The sequence below is a fragment of the Pongo abelii genome, chromosome 9, assembly GCF_028885655.2.
Source record: "Pongo abelii isolate AG06213 chromosome 9, NHGRI_mPonAbe1-v2.0_pri, whole genome shotgun sequence".
NCBI classification, from domain to species: domain Eukaryota; kingdom Metazoa; phylum Chordata; class Mammalia; order Primates; family Hominidae; genus Pongo; species Pongo abelii.
In genome coordinates this window covers 381,563-399,801 of record NC_071994.2, presented here as the reverse complement: position 1 = coordinate 399,801, position 18,239 = coordinate 381,563, and the positions used below count along the sequence as shown (strand labels likewise).

At 61.1% G+C, this 18,239-nt stretch overlaps 2 protein-coding genes and 1 pseudogene across 7 annotated transcripts in view; 2 read left to right on the top strand and 1 right to left on the bottom strand.

Annotated features, from left to right (window-relative positions):
- The first annotated feature begins 1,102 nt into the window (after positions 1-1,102).
- On the top strand, positions 1,103-13,643 carry RNH1 (ribonuclease/angiogenin inhibitor 1). Of its 2 annotated transcripts, XM_024241345.3 has the most exons (10): positions 1,103-1,222; positions 6,124-6,285; positions 7,937-8,107; positions 8,591-8,761; positions 9,339-9,509; positions 9,590-9,760; positions 9,896-10,066; positions 10,381-10,551; positions 13,105-13,275; positions 13,380-13,643. In XM_024241345.3, the coding sequence occupies exons 2-10, from the start codon at positions 6,185-6,187 to the stop codon at positions 13,465-13,467; spliced, it is 1,386 nt and encodes a 461-aa protein (XP_024097113.1). In that variant the 5' UTR covers positions 1,103-1,222; positions 6,124-6,184; the 3' UTR covers positions 13,468-13,643. The 2 variants fall into 2 exon arrangements, with proteins under 2 accessions (XP_024097113.1, XP_063584386.1); XM_063728316.1 differs by lacking the exon at positions 1,103-1,222 and having other exon boundaries at positions 6,131-6,285; positions 13,105-13,643.
- LOC129048551 (uncharacterized) lies at positions 3,909-6,244 on the top strand (annotated as a pseudogene).
- Positions 13,644-16,491: 2,848 nt separating the features above from the next.
- The window catches only part of PTDSS2 (phosphatidylserine synthase 2), a 49,745-nt gene continuing 47,997 nt past the window's right edge, over positions 16,492-18,239 (bottom strand). For 4 of the 5 annotated variants that reach the window (XM_054524032.2, XM_024241343.3, XM_054524033.2 and 1 more), the window contains 3 exons: positions 18,072-18,217; positions 17,759-17,944; positions 16,492-17,407 (listed from right to left, as the gene is read on the bottom strand). In XM_054524032.2, coding sequence (XP_054380007.1) covers positions 17,245-17,407; positions 17,759-17,944; positions 18,072-18,217 — 495 coding nt within the window. In that variant the 3' untranslated portion in view covers positions 16,492-17,244. The remainder of the gene's footprint in view (positions 17,408-17,758; positions 17,945-18,071; positions 18,218-18,239) is intronic. The other variant, XR_008510962.2, reaches the window with a different exon arrangement.

Genomic DNA, 18,239 nt, shown 5'->3' with positions numbered 1-18,239 from the left:
CTGGGATTACAGGTGCCCACCACCATGCCTGGCTAATGTATTTTTAGTAGAGATGGGGTTTCACCACATTGGCCAGGCTAGTCTTGAACTCCTGACCTCAGGTTATCCACCCTTCTCAGCCTCCCAAAGTGTTGGGGTTACAGGTGTGAGCCACCGCACCCGACCAGAACTACCTTCTTTAAAGATGATCAGGCCGGGTGCAGTGGCTTATGCCAGTAATTCCAGCGCTATGGGAGGCTGAAGCAGGAGGATCACTTGAGCCCAATTCAAGACCAGCCTGGGCAACACAGGGAGACCTCTTCTCTACATAAAATACAACAATTAGGCAGGCGTGGTGGAGCCTGTGGTCCCAGCTACTTGGGAGGCTGAGGCGGGAGGATCGCTGGAGTCCGGGAGGTGGAGGCTGCAGTGAGCTGGGATTGCGCCACTGCAGTACACTCGGGACGAGGCCGCAGCTCCGCGGGCCTTGCGGGCTGGGGTCCCACAAAACAAAGGCGGCAGCCAGTGGCCAGGATGGGCGGCATGGATCACCGGGCCGCTGCTCCCTCGGGGGTCGCGAGTTCGGCGCAAACGGGCCCCTCTACCAAGGTCGTCTAGAGTCGCGACCCCGACATGCGGAGCCGCCCCAGGGGGGTTTCTCCCGGGTCCCTCCTGTCCCGAGGCGGCCGCTTTCTCCGGGGGCCGCGCCCCGCGCCCCAGCAAGGCCCGACCCGCGCCTGCGATTCCGCCCCCAAGGCGCTGCCGCTCCGGGCCCCGGTCTCTTCCTCCGAGGATTCTCAGGAATTGCTGAGACGTGCCGGCCAGCGCGAGGCACACAACACGCGCCCACGCCTGCCAGACCCCGCCCCCGGCACCAAGCCCCGCCTACTAGGGAGCCCCGCCCCCAAGCGAGACCCCCTCGCCCTCACTGAGCCACGCCCCACCAGGCCCCGCCCCTGCGCCAAGACTGTGCTTAGCCGAGCCCCGCCCCCAAACCGAGCCACGCCCACCAGGCCCCTCCCCGACCCCGCTCCCGCAAGGTCCCGCCCCCGCTCTGAGCCCCGCCCAGTAGTCACCGCCCACGCTTCTTGCCACGCCCATAAGCAGGCACAAATACGCCCGCGACGCTGACTCTGGCGGGTGGGGCTGTCGACACGTTCAACCCGTTCTGCTGACTCGAGAAGGAAGTCGGCCGTGTGGCTCTGGGTCTCCGGGCCCGCGACCGTCCGCCAGTCGTCCCGAGGTCAGTAGCTCCAGCGGTACGTCAGCCTGTAGCCAGGCCTCGCCCACACCGGCCTTGGTCGGGCTTCTTGTAGACGCGCGCCTGGCGCTACTGAGGCCGCTGCTGCGCGGGCGAGTGGCGCGCTCCCGTGGCGGGGCGGGGTCGGGCGGGGCAGGGGTCCGGGGCCGGCGAGGCGGGGCCGAGGTTGCGCTGGGCAGCTGCGCCGACCGGCGGACGTGGCGCGCCTTGAGGACGTCATCCCGCTGCAAGCTCCCCTTTGGGGCGTGCCGGAAGTCCTTGCGCTGAGGGGGCGGGGCTGCGCCTGCGTGGTTCGTCCTCGCGTGGCCGTCAGGCCTTCTAGTGCCTTAGATTCCAGCGAGCTACGCGAGCAATCCTGGCCCGGCCGAGCTTTCTTCCCCAAATCCCGTAACCCTTGACCTTATTCCCCCAAAGAACCGGCCTCCCGGGAAGGACCGCCCTGGCGGAGAAGACTCGAACGGCTCCCACCGCTGGGCGTTGGGGGAAAGGTGGGCGGTCTCGGTCGTGCGAGGTCGGGGAGGGAGGGTCCTCCGCCCTCCATTGCGGAGCCTCGCTCCGGGACCACCGGGGGACCGGACGCCGGGCCGCGAAGCTGCCGCCTGGGGCTGCGGGGAGGAGAGCAACATAACTGTAACGGCACTTATGGGCCGGTGTCAGGGTTGTCACCGGGGTTGGCGGAAATGACGAAGGGGTCCCAGGCACGTCGTGTTACTGGGCGAGGTTCCAGCCAAGGTGCCCACGCGCCTTGGGGGAAACCAAAGGACTTCTGCACCGTTTCCCGAGGACAGTTTGGCAGTGTTTCAGAAGGGCCTTAGTACCAGGCAGGCCCCCTTCTAGGATGGTGGAAAGCCTAAAGATCTGAAAACGGTGTCAAGTGTCGTCTTAGCGATTGGCTGACTAAACCGAATGCAAGCCGGAGACTGCACACGATGTTGCCTGGGCCGGGCAGTCCGAGGCGGGCGGATCACCTGAGGGCAGGAGTTCAAGAACAACCTGGCCAACATGGTGAAACTCCGTCTCTACTGAAAATACAAAATTAGCCAGGCGTGGTGGCAGGCGCCTATAATCCCAGCTACTTGGGAGATTGAGGTAGGAGAATCGCTTGAACTCAGGAGGCGGAGGTGGCAGTGAGTCGAGATCGTGCCAGTGCACTCCAGCCAGGTAACAAGAGCGAAACTCCGTCTCAAAAAAAAAACAAAAAGTTACATTGGGCTAGGTGCGCTGGTGCAGCCTGTAATCCCAGCACTTTGGGAGGCCGAGGCGGGCGGATCTCTTGAGCCCAGACCAATATAGTGAGTTTGGCCAACATAGTGAGACCCGTCTCTACAAAAAATAGAAAAAATTAGCCAGTTGCGGTAGTGAACGCCTATAGTCCCAGCTACTTGGGACGCTGAGGCAGGAGGATCACTTGAACCCTGGAGGAGGGAGGCTGCAGTGAGCTATTTCCTCATCCCTGCTATAACGAATTTGTCACAGGCTGTTTTATAGGCCTGGAGCTCAGAAGCCCCAAAGTGAGTTTTAAGAGGTTAAAATCAAGGTGTTGGCAAGGGTAGTTCCTTCTGGAGGTTCCCAAGGAGAATCTGCTTCTTTTCTTCTTCCAACTTGTAGAGGCCACCTTCTTCCATCTTCAAAACTTGCTGTGTCTGCATAAGAACTCTCATGATTATATGCCGGCTGCCCAGACACCCCAGGATAGCCTTCACATCTCAATATTGTTAATATTTGCAAAGTCCCTTTTGCCACGTAAGGTAACACCACAGGTTTGGAGATTAGGAGGTGGACATCTTTCAGGGCCGTTCTTATTTTAAAAAATGTACTGTTGATAAGAATAGTTAAAATGTAAAATATTTGAAGGGATTTATTCTGAACCGAATATGAGTGACTGCAGCCGGTGACACTGCCCTCAGGGGATCCTGAGAACATGTGCCCAAGGTGGTTGGGGCAGCTTGGTTTTACACGTTTTACGGAGACATGAGGCATTAATGAAATACATTTAAAATATACATTGGTTTGGTCCAGAAAGGCGGGACCAAACAAACAAAAAAAAGATTTTTGAACATGCTTTCCGAGCTCAGGCATGAAGAACTCTTGACTGATAGAGGGTGTGTCCAAAGTTTTCAGGACGGCCCAGCGGCGCTCCAAAACCCTCCTCACAGCCTCGCCCCTTTCGCCTCAGCCACAACAGATCATCGTCAACCTGTTCCACCTTCTCCAGTCTGGTAGCAAAAAGGGGTGTCTCAGGTTTGCTTTATTTTATTGTTTGGGCAGTTCCTGGAGTCCGGCCTGTTTGTGGGAGGAGGCAGGGGCCGGTCCCTCGAGGGCGGTGGGGCTGCCAGAGCTGGAGGGATGGTCTGGGGGCAGGCGGGTGCAGGCGCCGGTTCCCGGAGATCAAGTGGAAAGGCTGGTTGGGGCCAGACAGTGGGAAACGGGATGCGGACGTCAGGCTTCACCCCCGACCCAGGGGGGAGTGGGGAAGCTGGGGTAGTAACTGGGACGAGGCCCGGGGGCTGAGCCGGGCACGGCCCGCTCGGCCGAGGGCCCAGAGGGTCGAGTGGGCGACGACTAGCGGGCGCGGCCCCCAGGGCGGAGGCCCCGCCCGCCCCCGCCTGGGCGGAAGGAGCGCGGAGCGGCTCTGGCCTTGGGTCTGCGGTGGCGGTGTCGGGTGAGCGTCCCGGGCCGAGCGGGCGCGGGCGGGGGCAGAGAGGCAGGGGAGACCCCCTCCGTGTTTTTCTGAGGTTCCCTCCCAGCCCTTTAGTACGCGGCAGGGTGTCCAGAACTAGCGGGTTCGAGGGACTCGACGCTGGCGCGGGCGGGGGTCCCAGGGACCGGGAACCTTTGTGCGTCCCCTGAGCGTGGCCCGTGTCTCCCTAGAGAGTGGTGGCCCCGCGTCCCCCGGAGGTCGCCGTGTCCACGCCTCCGTCACGTCGGAACCTAAGGACCTGAATTGGCCTCCAGACGGCCCCTCCCATGTGGCTCCCCAGGGTGGGCCCAGCCCAGGCCTTGGGCGCTGCGGAGACCTCCCGCCGTAAGGTTGAGAAGGTCTGGTCTCCGGATAAGGGACCATTAGGGCCGGTGTTCAGATCCCTGCCTCAACCAAAGCAGGCTGTCGGCTGGTGGTAGTGGGTTCCTGAATGTGCTTTTAGCTTTGGCTGTGTATGGAGCCAGGGACTCCTCCAGTCACAGAGAAGGGCGTTTACACCCGCATTTTCATGGGGTCCTCAGTGGGATCCGTGACCCACAGAGGTTCCGAAGTGCCCTCCTGGGATACAGTAGGGTCTGGCCAAGCTTGAGGGGTAGAGACGGGGCCGCTCCCGCAGCACTAGTTCCAGATGGTCACGGGAGCACTGGCCACCCTGAGCCCCCACCAAGCTTTCCCAGGAGGAGGACACCCTGGGGCCACCTTTCATCTGGCTGCAGAGGACACAGGAGTGTCAGGCTGGATTTGGGGAGCGTGTGCACCCTGGGCGGCTGCCTGAGGCTCTCCTTCCACCCGCCGTCCCTCCCACAGTGCCTCCTGATGACTAGATTCTGGAGTCAGAGTTTGGGTGGCCACACCCTGGTCGGTTTTGCTCACGTGCTTCGGATCGGGTGGATTCAGTTCCTCCATGTGGGGCCGTGGGATGTCACCACCCTTTGCCACTGTCCTTGCAGGCCGAGCGCCCAGGCATGTGGACCCGAGCCCAGCCTTGCCTCTTTCCTCCCAGTTGGTACCAGGGGCCTCTTCCCTCCACTCATCCAGAGTGGACCAGCCGCCTCTGAACCAGCCCCGGGGAGAGGAGTGCCAGGCACACAGACTCAGGAAGCTGGGGGTGTCAGGGCACCAGGAGCCTCTCAAGCGGTCCTGTTGGCCGTCTTTCTGAAGGGCAGCTGGGGTTGCGTCATTTCCCGGAGTGGATCCTGCCAGCTTTCTGGGGCTTCTGGATGAGAGCCCTCTCCCCCCGCCGCCCACCCCTTTCCCCAGCGTGGCATCAGGGCTGCTGCTTCCAGGGACCCCTCCTGGCCGTCCGAGCCTCCTCTCCAGGTTCCTGCCCTGCTGTAGTCCCCAGGCCAGTGCGTGGCAGGTGCTCAGGGAATGTATCCACCTACCAAGGTTTGGGGTGGCTGTCTCTGCCTGACCACTTCCTTTCCCCAGGCCCCTGGCAGGTACCTGAGCTGTGCTCTCAGGGCCTCAGGAACCTCCTTCCATATTCAGGGCCTGTGCCTGGGGAGGTTTCAGGGTGTGGCAGCTGTACCCGTCCCAGGCTGACCCACCCAGCTTGCCTGGTAGCCCGGCCTCTGGGCTAGTGTGGCGTGGGGCAGGGGATGTGCCGTGGCCTGGGGCAGAGTCCTCAACCCCAGAAGGGGGCCATAGAAGCTGACACCCCAAGTGGCCGCCCCCCTGCTGTGTCTTGCTTCGGACACTGTGGCCGGGTCCAGGATCCTGGCATCCTGGGAGGTCTCTGGCTTTGTGGGCAGTCTGCCTGGCCCGCCCAGTCCGCCTGTCCTGAGGGTGAGACACAGGTCAAGCGCACAGACCTCCTTGCTCCCCTGCTGGGGCCTCCAGGCTCACAGACCACCCCACCCTACCCTGTCCTTGCCCAGGCAAATGAGAGGCAGGGGCTTCCTGGGCTGCTGCTGTCCCGCCCTCTGTGGGGCAGGAGGAGGTGCCCACAGAGGCTGGGTGGTGACAGCCAGGAGGTGGGCTGGCATCTGCGTTCCCCAAGCTCTGCTGCCCCTGGTGGCCTTTCTGGGGGTGGGTGCTGGTCCCTGCCCCACCCCCGATGTCTGCTCCAGAGACAAAGGTGGGGAGGGTGCTGAAGAGGAAGTGTTTGCCCAGGGAGAGGCTGCAGCTCTTCCTGAAACATCAGCCCTGTGGGTCCTGTTTGGACTTTTCCTGTTTGCAGAATCTCCGGCCTGTGAAACCGTGAGGGGATTCGGCCACCCAGGCCACTCTTCACCTCCACCATGAGCCTGGACATCCAGAGCCTGGACATCCAGTGTGAGGAGCTGAGCGATGCTAGATGGGCCGAGCTCCTCCCTCTGCTCCAGCAGTGCCAAGTGGTCAGGTATGCTTGCTCTCGGGGTGGCCTTGGGGTGCTGGCAGGGGCAGGCTTGTGGGTGGCGGCTCCCTCTGAAGGGTGCATTGCTCTGGAACGCCTTGTTTGTGGACGTGAAGTATGAATTCCGTGCAGCTTCTGTGTGCGCGAGATGCGATTCTTGTGTTTCTTTTCGACCACTTAGGAATGTAAAACCCATTCCAGGTTCATGCAGCATGGGCTGAGGTGGGCGGGCTGAGGTGGGCGGGCACTGGCCAGTGGGTCTCTGGCTCCGGTGTCTCAGCTCCTCTCCCTCCCTTGGAGACATGAGGGCAGGACACAGCTTGGGTCCCCTCCATGAGCCTCCATGGGGCGCTGCTTGTCCCTGCCAAGCTGGGGGCTGGGAGTCCTCTGCTCTCGAGGTCCTCACAAACCCAGCAGCTTCACAAGCAGGACACGAGTGCCTGGGTGGGCCGCATCTTTTCTCTTTTTACCTGGTGATTTCTAGTGTCAGGTTTGCGGAGGAGTTACGAGGACCGTACGGGGCTCCCTGGTGAGGTGGTCCTGTGTACCTGCGGACGCCAGCTGTGGCCCAGCACCTCCAGGCAGAGTCTGCTTTTCCGCCCTGCCCTTTTCCTCTTCCTCACTGGTCCAGGATTGCGTGGCCCTCAGCCCTCTGTCTCCTTAGCCCTCTCCCGTCTGTGACTGTCCCCTCGTCTCTCTGGGGTCTTGGTGGTCTGAGGGTCTGGCCAGGCTCCTGCAGGACGTCCTCTGTTGGGGCTTGTCTGGTGGTTTCTCGTGGGTGAAGTCCTACAGTTCCGGCAGCAATGCAGGGAGATGCCGTGGGGCCTGCCAGGAACGTCCTGTTACAGACGCCGTCTGCCACCCTCTCCACTGTGACACCGCTGCTTTTCCTCCTGTGACTGATCAATGCCTTCGAGAGATACTTTAAATTCTTTTTAATTTTAGAGACAGGGCATCGCTCTGTCGCCCAGGCTGGAGTGGCTCCCTCATGGCTCACGCAGCCTCAGCCTCGTGTGCTCAAGCGATCCTCCTGCCTCAGCCTCCCGAGTAGCTGGGATTACAGGCACCTGTCACCACGCCCGGCTAATTTTTGTGTTTATAGTAGAGACGGGTTTCACCATGTTGGCCAGACTGGTCTCGAACTCCTGACCTCAGGTGACGCCCACCTCGGCCTCCCAAAGTGCCGGGATTACAGGTGTGAGCCACTGTGCCCGGCCTGAGTTTTGTGATTTCTTTCTTTCCTCCACATTTATCAATCGTCATTCTTTTGTCATGTTAGAAGCTGGTGTCACTGTTTATTTGCTCCTTTGTCTGAACAACCTGCTGCGTCCTGTTCCAGGCAGTTCCCGTAGCTGTTACCTCAGACAGGTTTGATTTTTTTCCTTAGGACAGACCAGGAGCTTTTGTGCTCAGTGCCCCATGGTTGGAGGTGAAGAGCACGTTCGGCCCCAGGCACATGTCTGCATACGTGCGAGCATCTTAAAACTTTCGTGGAACAGTTCCTCCTCTTTTTTGTTTCATTTCTGAAATGTCCTGTGTGACTCGCCTTGCTGTCTTCTGGGCCCACCGATGGGTTGTAATCTGCGCGTGGGGTAGTGGTGGAGCCTGAGGCCAGTGCTGTCTGCGTGGCCCACGTGACCCTGGGGTCTGGTCGCAGGCTGGACGACTGTGGCCTCACAGAAGCACGGTGCAAGGACATCAGCTCTGCACTTCGAGTCAACCCTGCACTGGCAGAGCTCAACCTGCGCAGCAACGAGCTGGGTGATGCCGGCGTGCACTGCGTGCTCCAGGGCCTGCAGAGCCCCTCCTGCAAGATCCAGAAGCTGAGGTGAGGCGGGGCCTGGCACTGCCTCTGGCCCGGTGCGGCCTGCTTTGGTAGCCCGGCAGCAGGGGACAGAGCCGCCGGGGGCTCGTGGGCAGCTGCGGGTGGGCAGGCAGTGGCAGCAGGCATTTCCAGCATCAGCCAGAGGCACACAGGCCTGGTGGTCTCACAGTGGGGGGACGGGGCCCCTCCTGCCTTGTCCCAGCCCCCGCACCCAAGGTCTGGCCCTGCCCACCGTCCCTAGCCTTCCAGCATCACCTCAGGACCCCCACTGAAGGGTGTGTCTGCAGACAAGGTTTCCCTGGGCCGAGCAACACGCGTGCCCTCCTTCACTCGGCCTGGAGACCCCAGACCCCAGAACCCCGTCCAGGGAAGGAGCAGGTATAGACCTGCCGCCTGCAGAGCACTGCTCGGGCTCTGGGCTCTGGCAGGCGAAGGGCGTGGCAGCTTGGCTCAGGGGAGCCCTGCTGACAGCCAGGTATGCTCCAGCCTCCAGAACTGCTGCCTGACGGGGGCCGGCTGCGGGGTCCTGTCCAGCACACTACGCTCCTTGCCCACCCTGCAGGAGCTGCACCTCAGCGACAACCTCTTGGGGGACGTGGGCCTGCAGCTGCTCTGCGAGGGACTCCTGGACCCCCAGTGCCGCCTGGAAAAGCTGCAGTGAGTTTGCGTCCTGCCCCAGGGCCCGTGCTGCCCACTGCCTGTTCCTCAGCCAGCCCCCTACATAGAACACAAGGTCACAATGGCCTTGTGGTGCTCTCCTCTCCCCATGATGCTGGGGCTGGGGGGATCTGTCATTGCTCTCCCTCCCCCTCCAGTTTCCCTTTGCAAGGCACAGCTGCCCCAGGACCTGATAGTGGGAACAGATGCCTGGCCGTGACTCAGGCTCCACTCACCACCTCAGTGTGTGTGGGGGACCCGGCCACTGTGAGTTGTCCACAGCCTGGCACGTGCAGGTGGCCCTGCCCTCCAGAGGCTGGTTTCTTTCTCCCGAGCCTGGTTGGGCCCCAGAGTCTGAGATCGGGGAAGGGGTGAGGGGTTTCCAGAAGGAATGCTGGTGTCCACAGAGGCCCGGGCCTCTGGATGAGTCTGTGGGGGTCCTTCAGCACTGACACCTGATGCCCAGGCAGGAGAAGGCTGAGGGGGAGATGAGACACCAGCACCCCCTGCGATCCCTGGCATCACACCCTTGGCTGGTGCACATTCCTGTGTGGTGCTAAGCTCGGCCATCCCCCAGGCTGGAGTATTGCAACCTCTCGGCTGCCAGCTGCGAGCCCCTGGCCTCCGTGCTTAGGGCCAAGCCAGACTTCAAGGAGCTCACGGTTAGCAACAACGACATCAATGAGGCTGGCGTCCGCGTGCTGTGCCAGGGCCTGAAGGACTCCCCCTGCCAGCTGGAGGCGCTCAAGTAGGCACTGGGCCTTGGGGGGGTGTGCGATGTGGGCTGGGGGGGTCCTGTGCTGCCTCACGCGTGACCTGTGTCCCCAGGCTGGAGAGCTGCGGTGTGACGTCAGACAACTGCCGGGACCTGTGCAGCATCGTGGCCTCCAAGGCCTCGCTGCGGGAGCTGGCCCTGGGCAGCAACAAGCTGGGCGATGTGGGCATCGCGGAGCTGTGCCCAGGGCTGCTCCACCCTAGCTCCAGGCTCAGGACCCTGTGGTGAGTCAACTCCCCGAGGCCTCCTTCCCGGAGGGTCGGGCGGCGGGCCGTCCTCAGAGCACTCCCCCACTCCTGGGCTCACCTCAGGCCATGAGACGGTGCTGAGGAAAGTCTGTGGTGGTCCATGTCCTGCAGGATCTGGGAGTGTGGCATCACTGCCAAGGGCTGCGGGGATCTGTGCCGTGTCCTCAGGGCCAAGGAGAGCCTGAAGGAGCTCAGCCTGGCCGGCAACGAGCTGGGGGACGAGGGTGCCCGACTGCTGTGTGAGACCCTGCTGGAGCCCTGCTGCCAGCTGGAGTCGCTGTGGTGAGTGTGGCTGTCGGGGCAGGGCTGTGTCACCCAAGAGAGGGTCAGGGTGACCGAGGAGACCGGGGAGGAGTGAGCGACTCCAGGGAAGGTGCTGGGCTCAGATCCGATGTTCAGAACGCATAGGCCAGGGAGCAGCCTGTGGTTTGATAGGAACAGTGCTTGGGGCTGAGGACCAGGTGTAGGTGCCCACATGCGGGGAGGCTCTCAGATGTTTTTGCTCAGGTCCACGTGGGGCCTTCAGGGGAAGGGCCAGTTGCAGCTGTGGGCCAGCCTGGGCCCCTGCCAGGCCTCAGTCCTGTGTGTGTCCACAGGGTGAAGTCCTGCAGCTTCACAGCCGCCTGCTGCTCCCACTTCAGCTCGGTGCTGGCCCAGAATAAGTTTCTCCTGGAACTACAGATAAGCAACAACAGGCTGGAGGATGCGGGCGTGCGGGAGCTCTGCCAGGGCCTGGGCCAGCCCGGCTCTGTGCTGCGGGTGCTCTGGTGAGTGTGTGAGGGTCGCGAGTGTGCACATTTGGGAGATCATATGCACGTGTGAGCACGAGTGTCCGTGTGTGTGAACACATGGGCAAGAGAGCACGAGTATCTGTGTGAGCATGAGTGTCCGTGTGTATGTGAGCACACATGGGTGAGGCATGTGTGTGAGCACAAGTGTGTGTGAGCATATGAGTGTGAGCATGGGTGTCCATGTGAGTGTGAGCACATGGGCGAGAGTGAGCACGAGTGTCCGTGTGTGTGAGCGCGTGACTGAGCACGAGTGTCCGTGTGAGCACACGGGTGAGAGTGAGCACGAGTGTCCGTGTGTGTGAGCGCGTGACTGTGAGCACGAGTGTCCGTGTGAGCACATGGGTGAGAGTGAGCACGAGTGTCCGTGTGTGTGAGCGCGTGACTGTGAGCACGAGTGTCCGTGTGAGCACACGGGTGAGAGCACGAGTGTCCGTGTGTGTGAGCGCGTGACTGTGAGCACGAGTGTCCGTGTGAGCACACAGGTGAGAGCACACGGGCGAGAGTGAGCGTGCATGTTCATGTGCTGGGAAAGGTGGGGTAGCGGCACCACTCTGGCTTAGTTCTCATTTTAACTTTGAAAGTCAGAGGTTATGTTTCATGAAGCCTGAGAGCTTCATGGGGCTCCAGCCTACCTGGCCACCCTGTGGTCCATCTTCCTGGAAGCCCCGCCCACCTTCCTCCCATGCGGGAACCCCGCCAGGGTCAGGATGTCTTTCCAGATTTGTTTCCTTTGTTAAAGCACGTTCTCTTGCAGCTTTCTAAGAAAAGGTTCTGCAGAAGGTAATTTTTGGAGGCCTTGTGCCCCTGCTCTGCCCTTGGATCATTTAGCTGGGTATAGCATGCACCATCATACCTGGCTAATTTTTTTTGTTTGTTCGTTTTTTTTTGAGACAGAGTTTCGCTCTGTCGCCCAGGCTGGAGTGCAATGACGCAATCTCGGCTCACTGCAAGCTCCGCCTCCCGGGTTCATGCCATTCTCCTGTCTCAGCCTCCTGAGGAGCTGGGACTACAGGCACCCGTCACCACACCCGGCTAATTTTTTGTACTTTTGGTAGAGACGGGGTTTCACCATGTTGGCCAGGATGGTCTCGATCTCCTGACCTCGTGATCCACCTGCCTTGGCCTCCTAAAGTGCTAGGATTACAGGCGTGAGCCACCATGCCTGGCCTAATTTTTGTATTTTTAGTAGAGATGGGATTTCACCATGTTGGGCCGGCTGGTCTTGAACTCCTGACCTCAAGTGATGAGCCTGCCTCAGCCTCCCAAAATGCTGGGATTACAGGCATGAGCCACTGTGATCTTGTGTGCATGATCTGCTTTTTCTTGTTGGCAGCTTTTCAAGATCTCTTTGTCCACTGTGTTCGGGGTTCCACGTGCTTGGCCTTGATGTGGGTCTTGGTTCTTTGATTGTGCTGGATATTTGGTTCTACTAAGAAAATAGGCCTTTGCTGATTTTTCTTCTCTCTCCTTCTCTTTCTTTTTTGGTGTGCCCATGAGCCTGTCCTAATGTCTTGTGGAGTGGCCCTCTAATTGTGTTCTCCAAATTTTCTTTTCGATGTTTTGTTTTATTTTTGGGAGATGTTCTCATTTACCAGTCAAGTCTACTGAATTTCCACCCTCAGTGTTTTGTCTTTTGTTTGTTGTTTCCTGTGTGCCTCTCGCCAGGGGCTTTCCGTGGGTGGCTGGTCATCCTGGGCTGGGCACCAGGTGCAGAGTGAGGCCCAGGAGCCCTGGACAGTGAGCCCTGCAGGCTGAGTCATGCTGGACAGTGAGCCCTGCAGGCCGAGTCATGGCTGCGTTTCTCGAGGGCTTCCTCCTGATGGGGGATTTTCAGTTCCTTGCCAGGGGACACCATCCTGGCTGCCAGGACCTTGTGGGTGTTCCAGATGTGGAGAGGAACCTTGGGTCCTGGTCACTGCAGACTTGTTTCCCTGAGCCACTGCACAGGGTGGGGGTCCTACAGCTTCCCTGGCCCCCACCTTGGAGAGGTCCAGTGCAACTCCTTGGCCCTGCTGTCTGGCCTGTGGCGGCTCCCCCCCGGGAAGTGGGTGTTGGGTCTTCCCTTCTCCACCCTCTTTTGTCTGGCCCGTTCTCCTGTCTCTCTCTGGAGCCTAAAGTCTGTTGTCCACTCTGTTCCTGTCTTGGTGTCCTCCATACCCTCGTTTCCCCACAGCTGCCCCTCGGCCTCTGGCTGGCTTCTCTGAAGCCCACGCAGCCAGGCGGTGTTGAGGTGGCAAGGGGGTGGGTGTGGCTCTCTGGGTGGACGGCATCTCTCTCCTGTCCTTTCTCCTCCCTGCAGAAGGTCTCAGGCGAGTGAGGCTGCTGTGCCTCGCTTGTCTGTGCCTTCCTTGTCTGTGGTGGGGAACCTGCCCAGCCGCAGAGGGACGGTGAGCCTTGGGGACGGCCCCACCTGAGGGTCCCGAGTTGCCGAGCACAGGTGTCCATCGCGCCCCCCAGGCCCAGGCTGCTCTGCGGTCAGCGAGGTGCCAGGCGTGCCCTGCACCCTGACCCCCGCCCTGCTTCACCCAGGCTGGCCGACTGCGATGTGAGTGACAGCAGCTGCAGCAGCCTCGCCGCGACCCTGTTGGCCAACCATAGCCTGCGCGAGCTGGACCTCAGCAACAACTGCCTGGGGGACGCGGGCGTCCTGCAGCTGGTGGAGAGCGTCCGGCAGCCGGGCTGCCTCCTGGAGCAGCTGGTGTATGTGCATGCGCTGGGCGGGTGGTGCGGCCAGGGTTGCCCAGGGAGGAATGCGGGGCGGGGGGAGGACATGGGCCCATGCCTCTCTTCTGGCCTGTGTGCAGCCTGTACGACATTTACTGGTCTGAGGAGATGGAGGACCGGCTGCAGGCCCTGGAGGAGGACAAGCCATCCCTGAGGGTCATCTCCTGAGGCGCTTCCTGCCGCTGCTCTCCCTGGACGACCGGCCTTGAGGCACCCCTGGGGCCCACCAGCCCCTGCCATGCTCTCATCCTGCATATCCTAGGTTTGAAGACAAATGCTCAGATCCGCTTATTTCTGCCAGTATATTTTGGACACTTTATAATCATTAAAGCACTTTCTTGGCAGGAGGGGCTCTTTTCCTTCCTGGGGTCCCTGCAGGGCGCTGGCATCGGAGATGACACCACCCCACTTGGCCTGGGCTTCTCTCCCTGCCTAAGGGACCCACACCAGGGAAGCAGCCCAAGGCCTTGGCTGTGCTCAGCTGGGTCCCCTGAGCCGCACCCACCCACACTGGGGAGCACGGGGCAGGCCCTGCCTGGGGTGGAGGGATGCCCCTTGGCTCTGTTGCCCGTGCAGGGTGATGCCTGCTGGGAGCTGCCTGCAGGCCCAGCTGCTCCCGCAGCTTCCACCCCAGAGCCTCAGGAGCTCCCAGCACTGCCCCGACTGCCTCCAGCCCAGCCCAGCACGGCCCAGCCCGGCCTGGGTTCCTGCCCGGAGCCCAGTGCTCGGCCCAGCTCTGACTGCAGCTCTGTGTGGGACGATGGGGCCCACCCTCAGGGGCAGCCCATCTTGCCCATGGGTGGACAGCTGACCAAGGTGGGCCAGCCCGGGGTGCCCTGCCAAGCCAAGAGGGGGACGCTCATGAGCTTTCAAAGATCCAATGCCGAGTCAGCAACTACAGGTTCATTGCAAAGAAGCTGCCTGGCAACCCCCCTTTTTTGGACAGGGTCTCTCTGTTGCCCAGGCTGGAGTGCAGTGGCGCAATCTTGGCTCACTGCAGCCTCGACCTCTGGGACTCAAACCATCTTCCCACCTCAGCCTCCCAGATAGCTGGGACTACAGGCGTGCACCACCACACCTGGCTAATTTTTGTACTTTTTGTAGAGACAGCGTCTTGCCATGTTGCTGAGGCTGGTGTTTGGTCTTGGCCTCCCAAAATGTGGGTATTACAGGTGTGAGCCATTGCACCTGGCTATAAAGCCCTTTAAAGTGACCCAGGGGCTGGGCACGGTGGCTCATGCCTGTAATCCCAGCACTTTGGGAAGCTGAGGTGGGCAGATCACTTGAGGTTAGGAGTTGGAGACCAGCCTGGCCAACATGGTGAAAACCCATCTATACTAAAAATACAAAAATTAGCTGGGTGTGATGGCGCATGCCTGTAATCCCAGTTACTCGGGAGGCTGAGGCATGAGAATCGCTTGAACCTGGGAGGTGGAGATTGCAGTGAGCCGAGGTCATGCCAGTGCACTCCAACCAGGGCGAGAGTGAGACTCTGTCTCAAAAATAAATAAGTAAAATAAACAAATAAGTAAAATAAAGTGACCCAGGATCTTAGTTTCTTAACTATGACCCCCAGTGGGGAACAGAGCTCCTTGGGGAAATGGGTGACGCCAGGCCTGGAGCAAGGGGTGCCCAAGGTGAGTCCGGAGCATCTCAGCGTGTGAGGAACCGGAGCCCTTGGGTGCTGTCTGGGGTTGAGTTGGCTGCCAGAAGGGCTCCCAGGGGCCGCCTTTGGGACACGGTGGGCGCTGGAACACAGGACTTTCATCACAAGCCCCGCCTCGCCCTGCTCCTTGGGAAGAGCAGACGGTGACCGTAAGCAGGGCGCCACCCCCACCTGCCACCACCTGGCTCAGAGCATCAGCGAGGACGGACAGCGTGACAGCGTGGGTGGAGTGACAGGACCTGCAGGGTGTGGGGGGGGGGGAGTGGGGGCCCCCGCAGTGGGGAGATCAGGTGGCAGTTTCTCCTGAGCGATCAAAGCTGCCACCTGCAAAGAGCAGAATGCTAAGGCCCCGTGTGTCCTGTAGCACGCAGGGCAGGGCAGCTAGCAGAACCCATCCGTGCAGGGCCATGGAGGCCAAAGCTGTGAGTGGCCGTGACTGGAAAAAGGACTGCTGGGTGTGGTGGCCACACATGACGTCGTCTTGCCGAGCCCTGGAGGCTGCTCTTGTATGTGCTCCACATTACAGCCCTTGACTTACAGGGGTTGAAATTTTCCCCAAAAGTAGTCAAAAATACTAAAAGTAAAGCTCTTTAACGCCTGGGGCCCCAAGGCAGACCAGGGAGTGTGGGTGCATCTGGCTCCTGGAGTCCCCCCAGGCTGTGTCCAACCAGCCATCAACACCCCTTACTGCCCCCTCCAGCTGGGAACAGGGCTCAGGGAACTGCTTTTCTCTCCATCTGTGTTTGAAAATTTTCATGGTAAAGTTTTAGAAATAGTGGCCTGGCCGGACGTGGTGGTTCGCGCCTGTAATCCCAGCACTTCGGGAGGCCAAGGAGGGTGGATCACCTGAGGTTGGGAGTTCAAGACCAGCCTGGCCAACATGGTGAAACCCCATCTCTACTAAAATACTAAAATTAGCCGGGCGTGGTGGTGTGCGCCTGTAATCCCAGCTACTTGGGAGGCAGAGGTTGCAGTGAGCCAAGATCGCGCCACTGCACTCCAGCCTGGCTGACAGAGTGAGACTCCATCTCAAAAAAATAGTGGCTCGAGCCGGGCATGGCGGCTCACGCCTGTAATCCCAGCTCTCAGGGAGGCAGAGGCTGGAGGATCACTTGAACCCAGGAGTTCAAGATCTGCTTGGGCAATATAGCGAGACTCCGTTCTCCACAAAAAGGAAGAAAAAAAAGACCAAAAAAAAAAAAAATAAGCGTAAAAATAACGGCCCGAGAAGGCGGCTGCCGCTCCCCAGGAATCCTGTGTCCACTGCCCAGTGGCCGCCAGCCTGGGACAAACACAGCAGAGGGTTGGGTGCCACCTGGACCCTCCTGGAGCCTGGGAGAGGGGCTGTGTCTGGCACCTGCTCTCTCTGGGGGGTGGGGCGGTGCAGAGGCTGAGGCTGACCCCGGTGCCTCCTGTCCTCTGTGTGGTTTTCCCCAAGTGGGCACTGGGCGTTGAGGGCAGGCTGGGGGGCTGCACTGGACCCCAAAGCAGGACATGGGGAGCCGGGGGGAGGGCGGGAGGCCTCAGGCGTTCGCTGTCACTTTATTGGTTCTCTCTGCTCGTGAAGACGACCCTCAACTCGGAACCACGGAGGCAGCGTGACCCCAGCGCCTGGGTTCCAGGCCCCCTTGAGGGGCAGCTCAGTGATCTCTGACCCCATCATCCACGTGTCCTCCAGGGTGGTCTGTGTGAAAGGAAGGCTCGGAGGTAGCTCAGCGTCGCCGCCTGGATCTGCTGCCTCTCAGCCATGGGGTGTTTGTGGATGAGCGCCCCACACGAGCTGCGGGGAGGTGGATGCGGAGCCAGTGTAGACGCCTCCAGGCCTCAGCGCACCCAGGGCCCACGGAGTGCAGAAGGGGTACCGAGATGTCCCTGCCTGGGCCACGCTATGGCTGGGTAACAGGGAGCTTGGTGGGCCAGAGGCCACGGGGCTGACCAGGCAGAAAGGGGAGGGAGGACCCTGGTTCCTGAGGGACACGCTGCCCCAGAGCATGCCCTTGCCACGCCAGCCAGCTCCTGGCTCTGGAGAAGCCTCGGAGCCCAGAGCACATGTGCACACCACAGGCGGCCACACGCGTACACACGTGCACGTGTACACATGGAGATGAGGCTGTGCTGGGGCCTCCTCCACCCCTCGCCTTCAGCCTTGCCAGGTGCACGGGAGAAAAGGAAAAAACCTTGAGGGCAAGGCCAGGCACGTGGCTCCTGGTGGGACTCACACGGGAGGAGGCCACGGAGGCCTGGGCTCTGGGAGGCTCACGAGGCAGCCACGGCCCAGGTCAGTTTGGAGTTGGTGGCCCCTCGCCCTCGGCCACCCCAGGCCCCAGCAGGTCTTCGTCCAGCCCCGGCGGGTGCTGGTCCCCGTTGCTGACGGCGCTGCCCTGGTCATCCTTGTTCTGCCGCTTCTGCCGCCGGGTCTCCTTGTACCTCAAGGTGATGTCCCTGGGGGGTGGGATGCAGCGTCACGACCTGCCCCCACACCAGCCCCACTGCAGGCCCCACGGACAGCTGGCACCTAGTCCCTGTGGAGGTCCGGGATGGGCTGGGTGGGGGCCGGGTACCCTGGCCCTGGGACAGCAGCCGTGGCAGACGGGAGCCCTGAGAAGCCTGGATCTGTCAGTGCAGAGCGAAGGCCCCGAGCGCTGGATCAGGAAAGGCGCCTCCCGTAGAGGCGGCCAGAGGGTTGAAGCAGGGACAGCGAGACACCAACGACACCAAACTCCCACAGCGCCTGCGCCAAGAGACCCGGACAGTGGCCCTCCTTCAGAACATACCCGCCCTGCCCCGACTCACCGCAGGAAGAAGCGCCAGATGGTCCAGGTGAGCACCAGGACGGAGCCGAGGGTCCAGCACTGAGAGATGTAGAAGGGCAGGGACAGGGTGAGCGTGTGGGGGTCGTACTTCACCACGATGAGCAGCTCCGTGGCCGTGATGGCCGCCACCAGCCAGGCCTGCGGGCCCAGCTTCTTGTGGGGCTTCCTGCAGGGGCAGCAGGGGGTTCAGCATCCCGGGCCCCCCAGGGTCTTCCAGGTGGCCTCACCCAGGCCCCGGCCCCCCGGCCCCTGCCCCCCGGGGGTGTCTCCACCCGGCCTGCCGCAGCCCTCACGGGTCATCCATGAAGTCGTAGATCTCGCGCATGGCCACGCCACCCACATTCACGAAGAAGACGAGCCGCAGGAGGACTAGGTAGTGCTCTGGGGGCATCCACAGCACAAACTTCAGGTAGAACGTGTTCAGTTCTGCCAACAGGAACTAGGGGAGGAGAGGGTGAGCA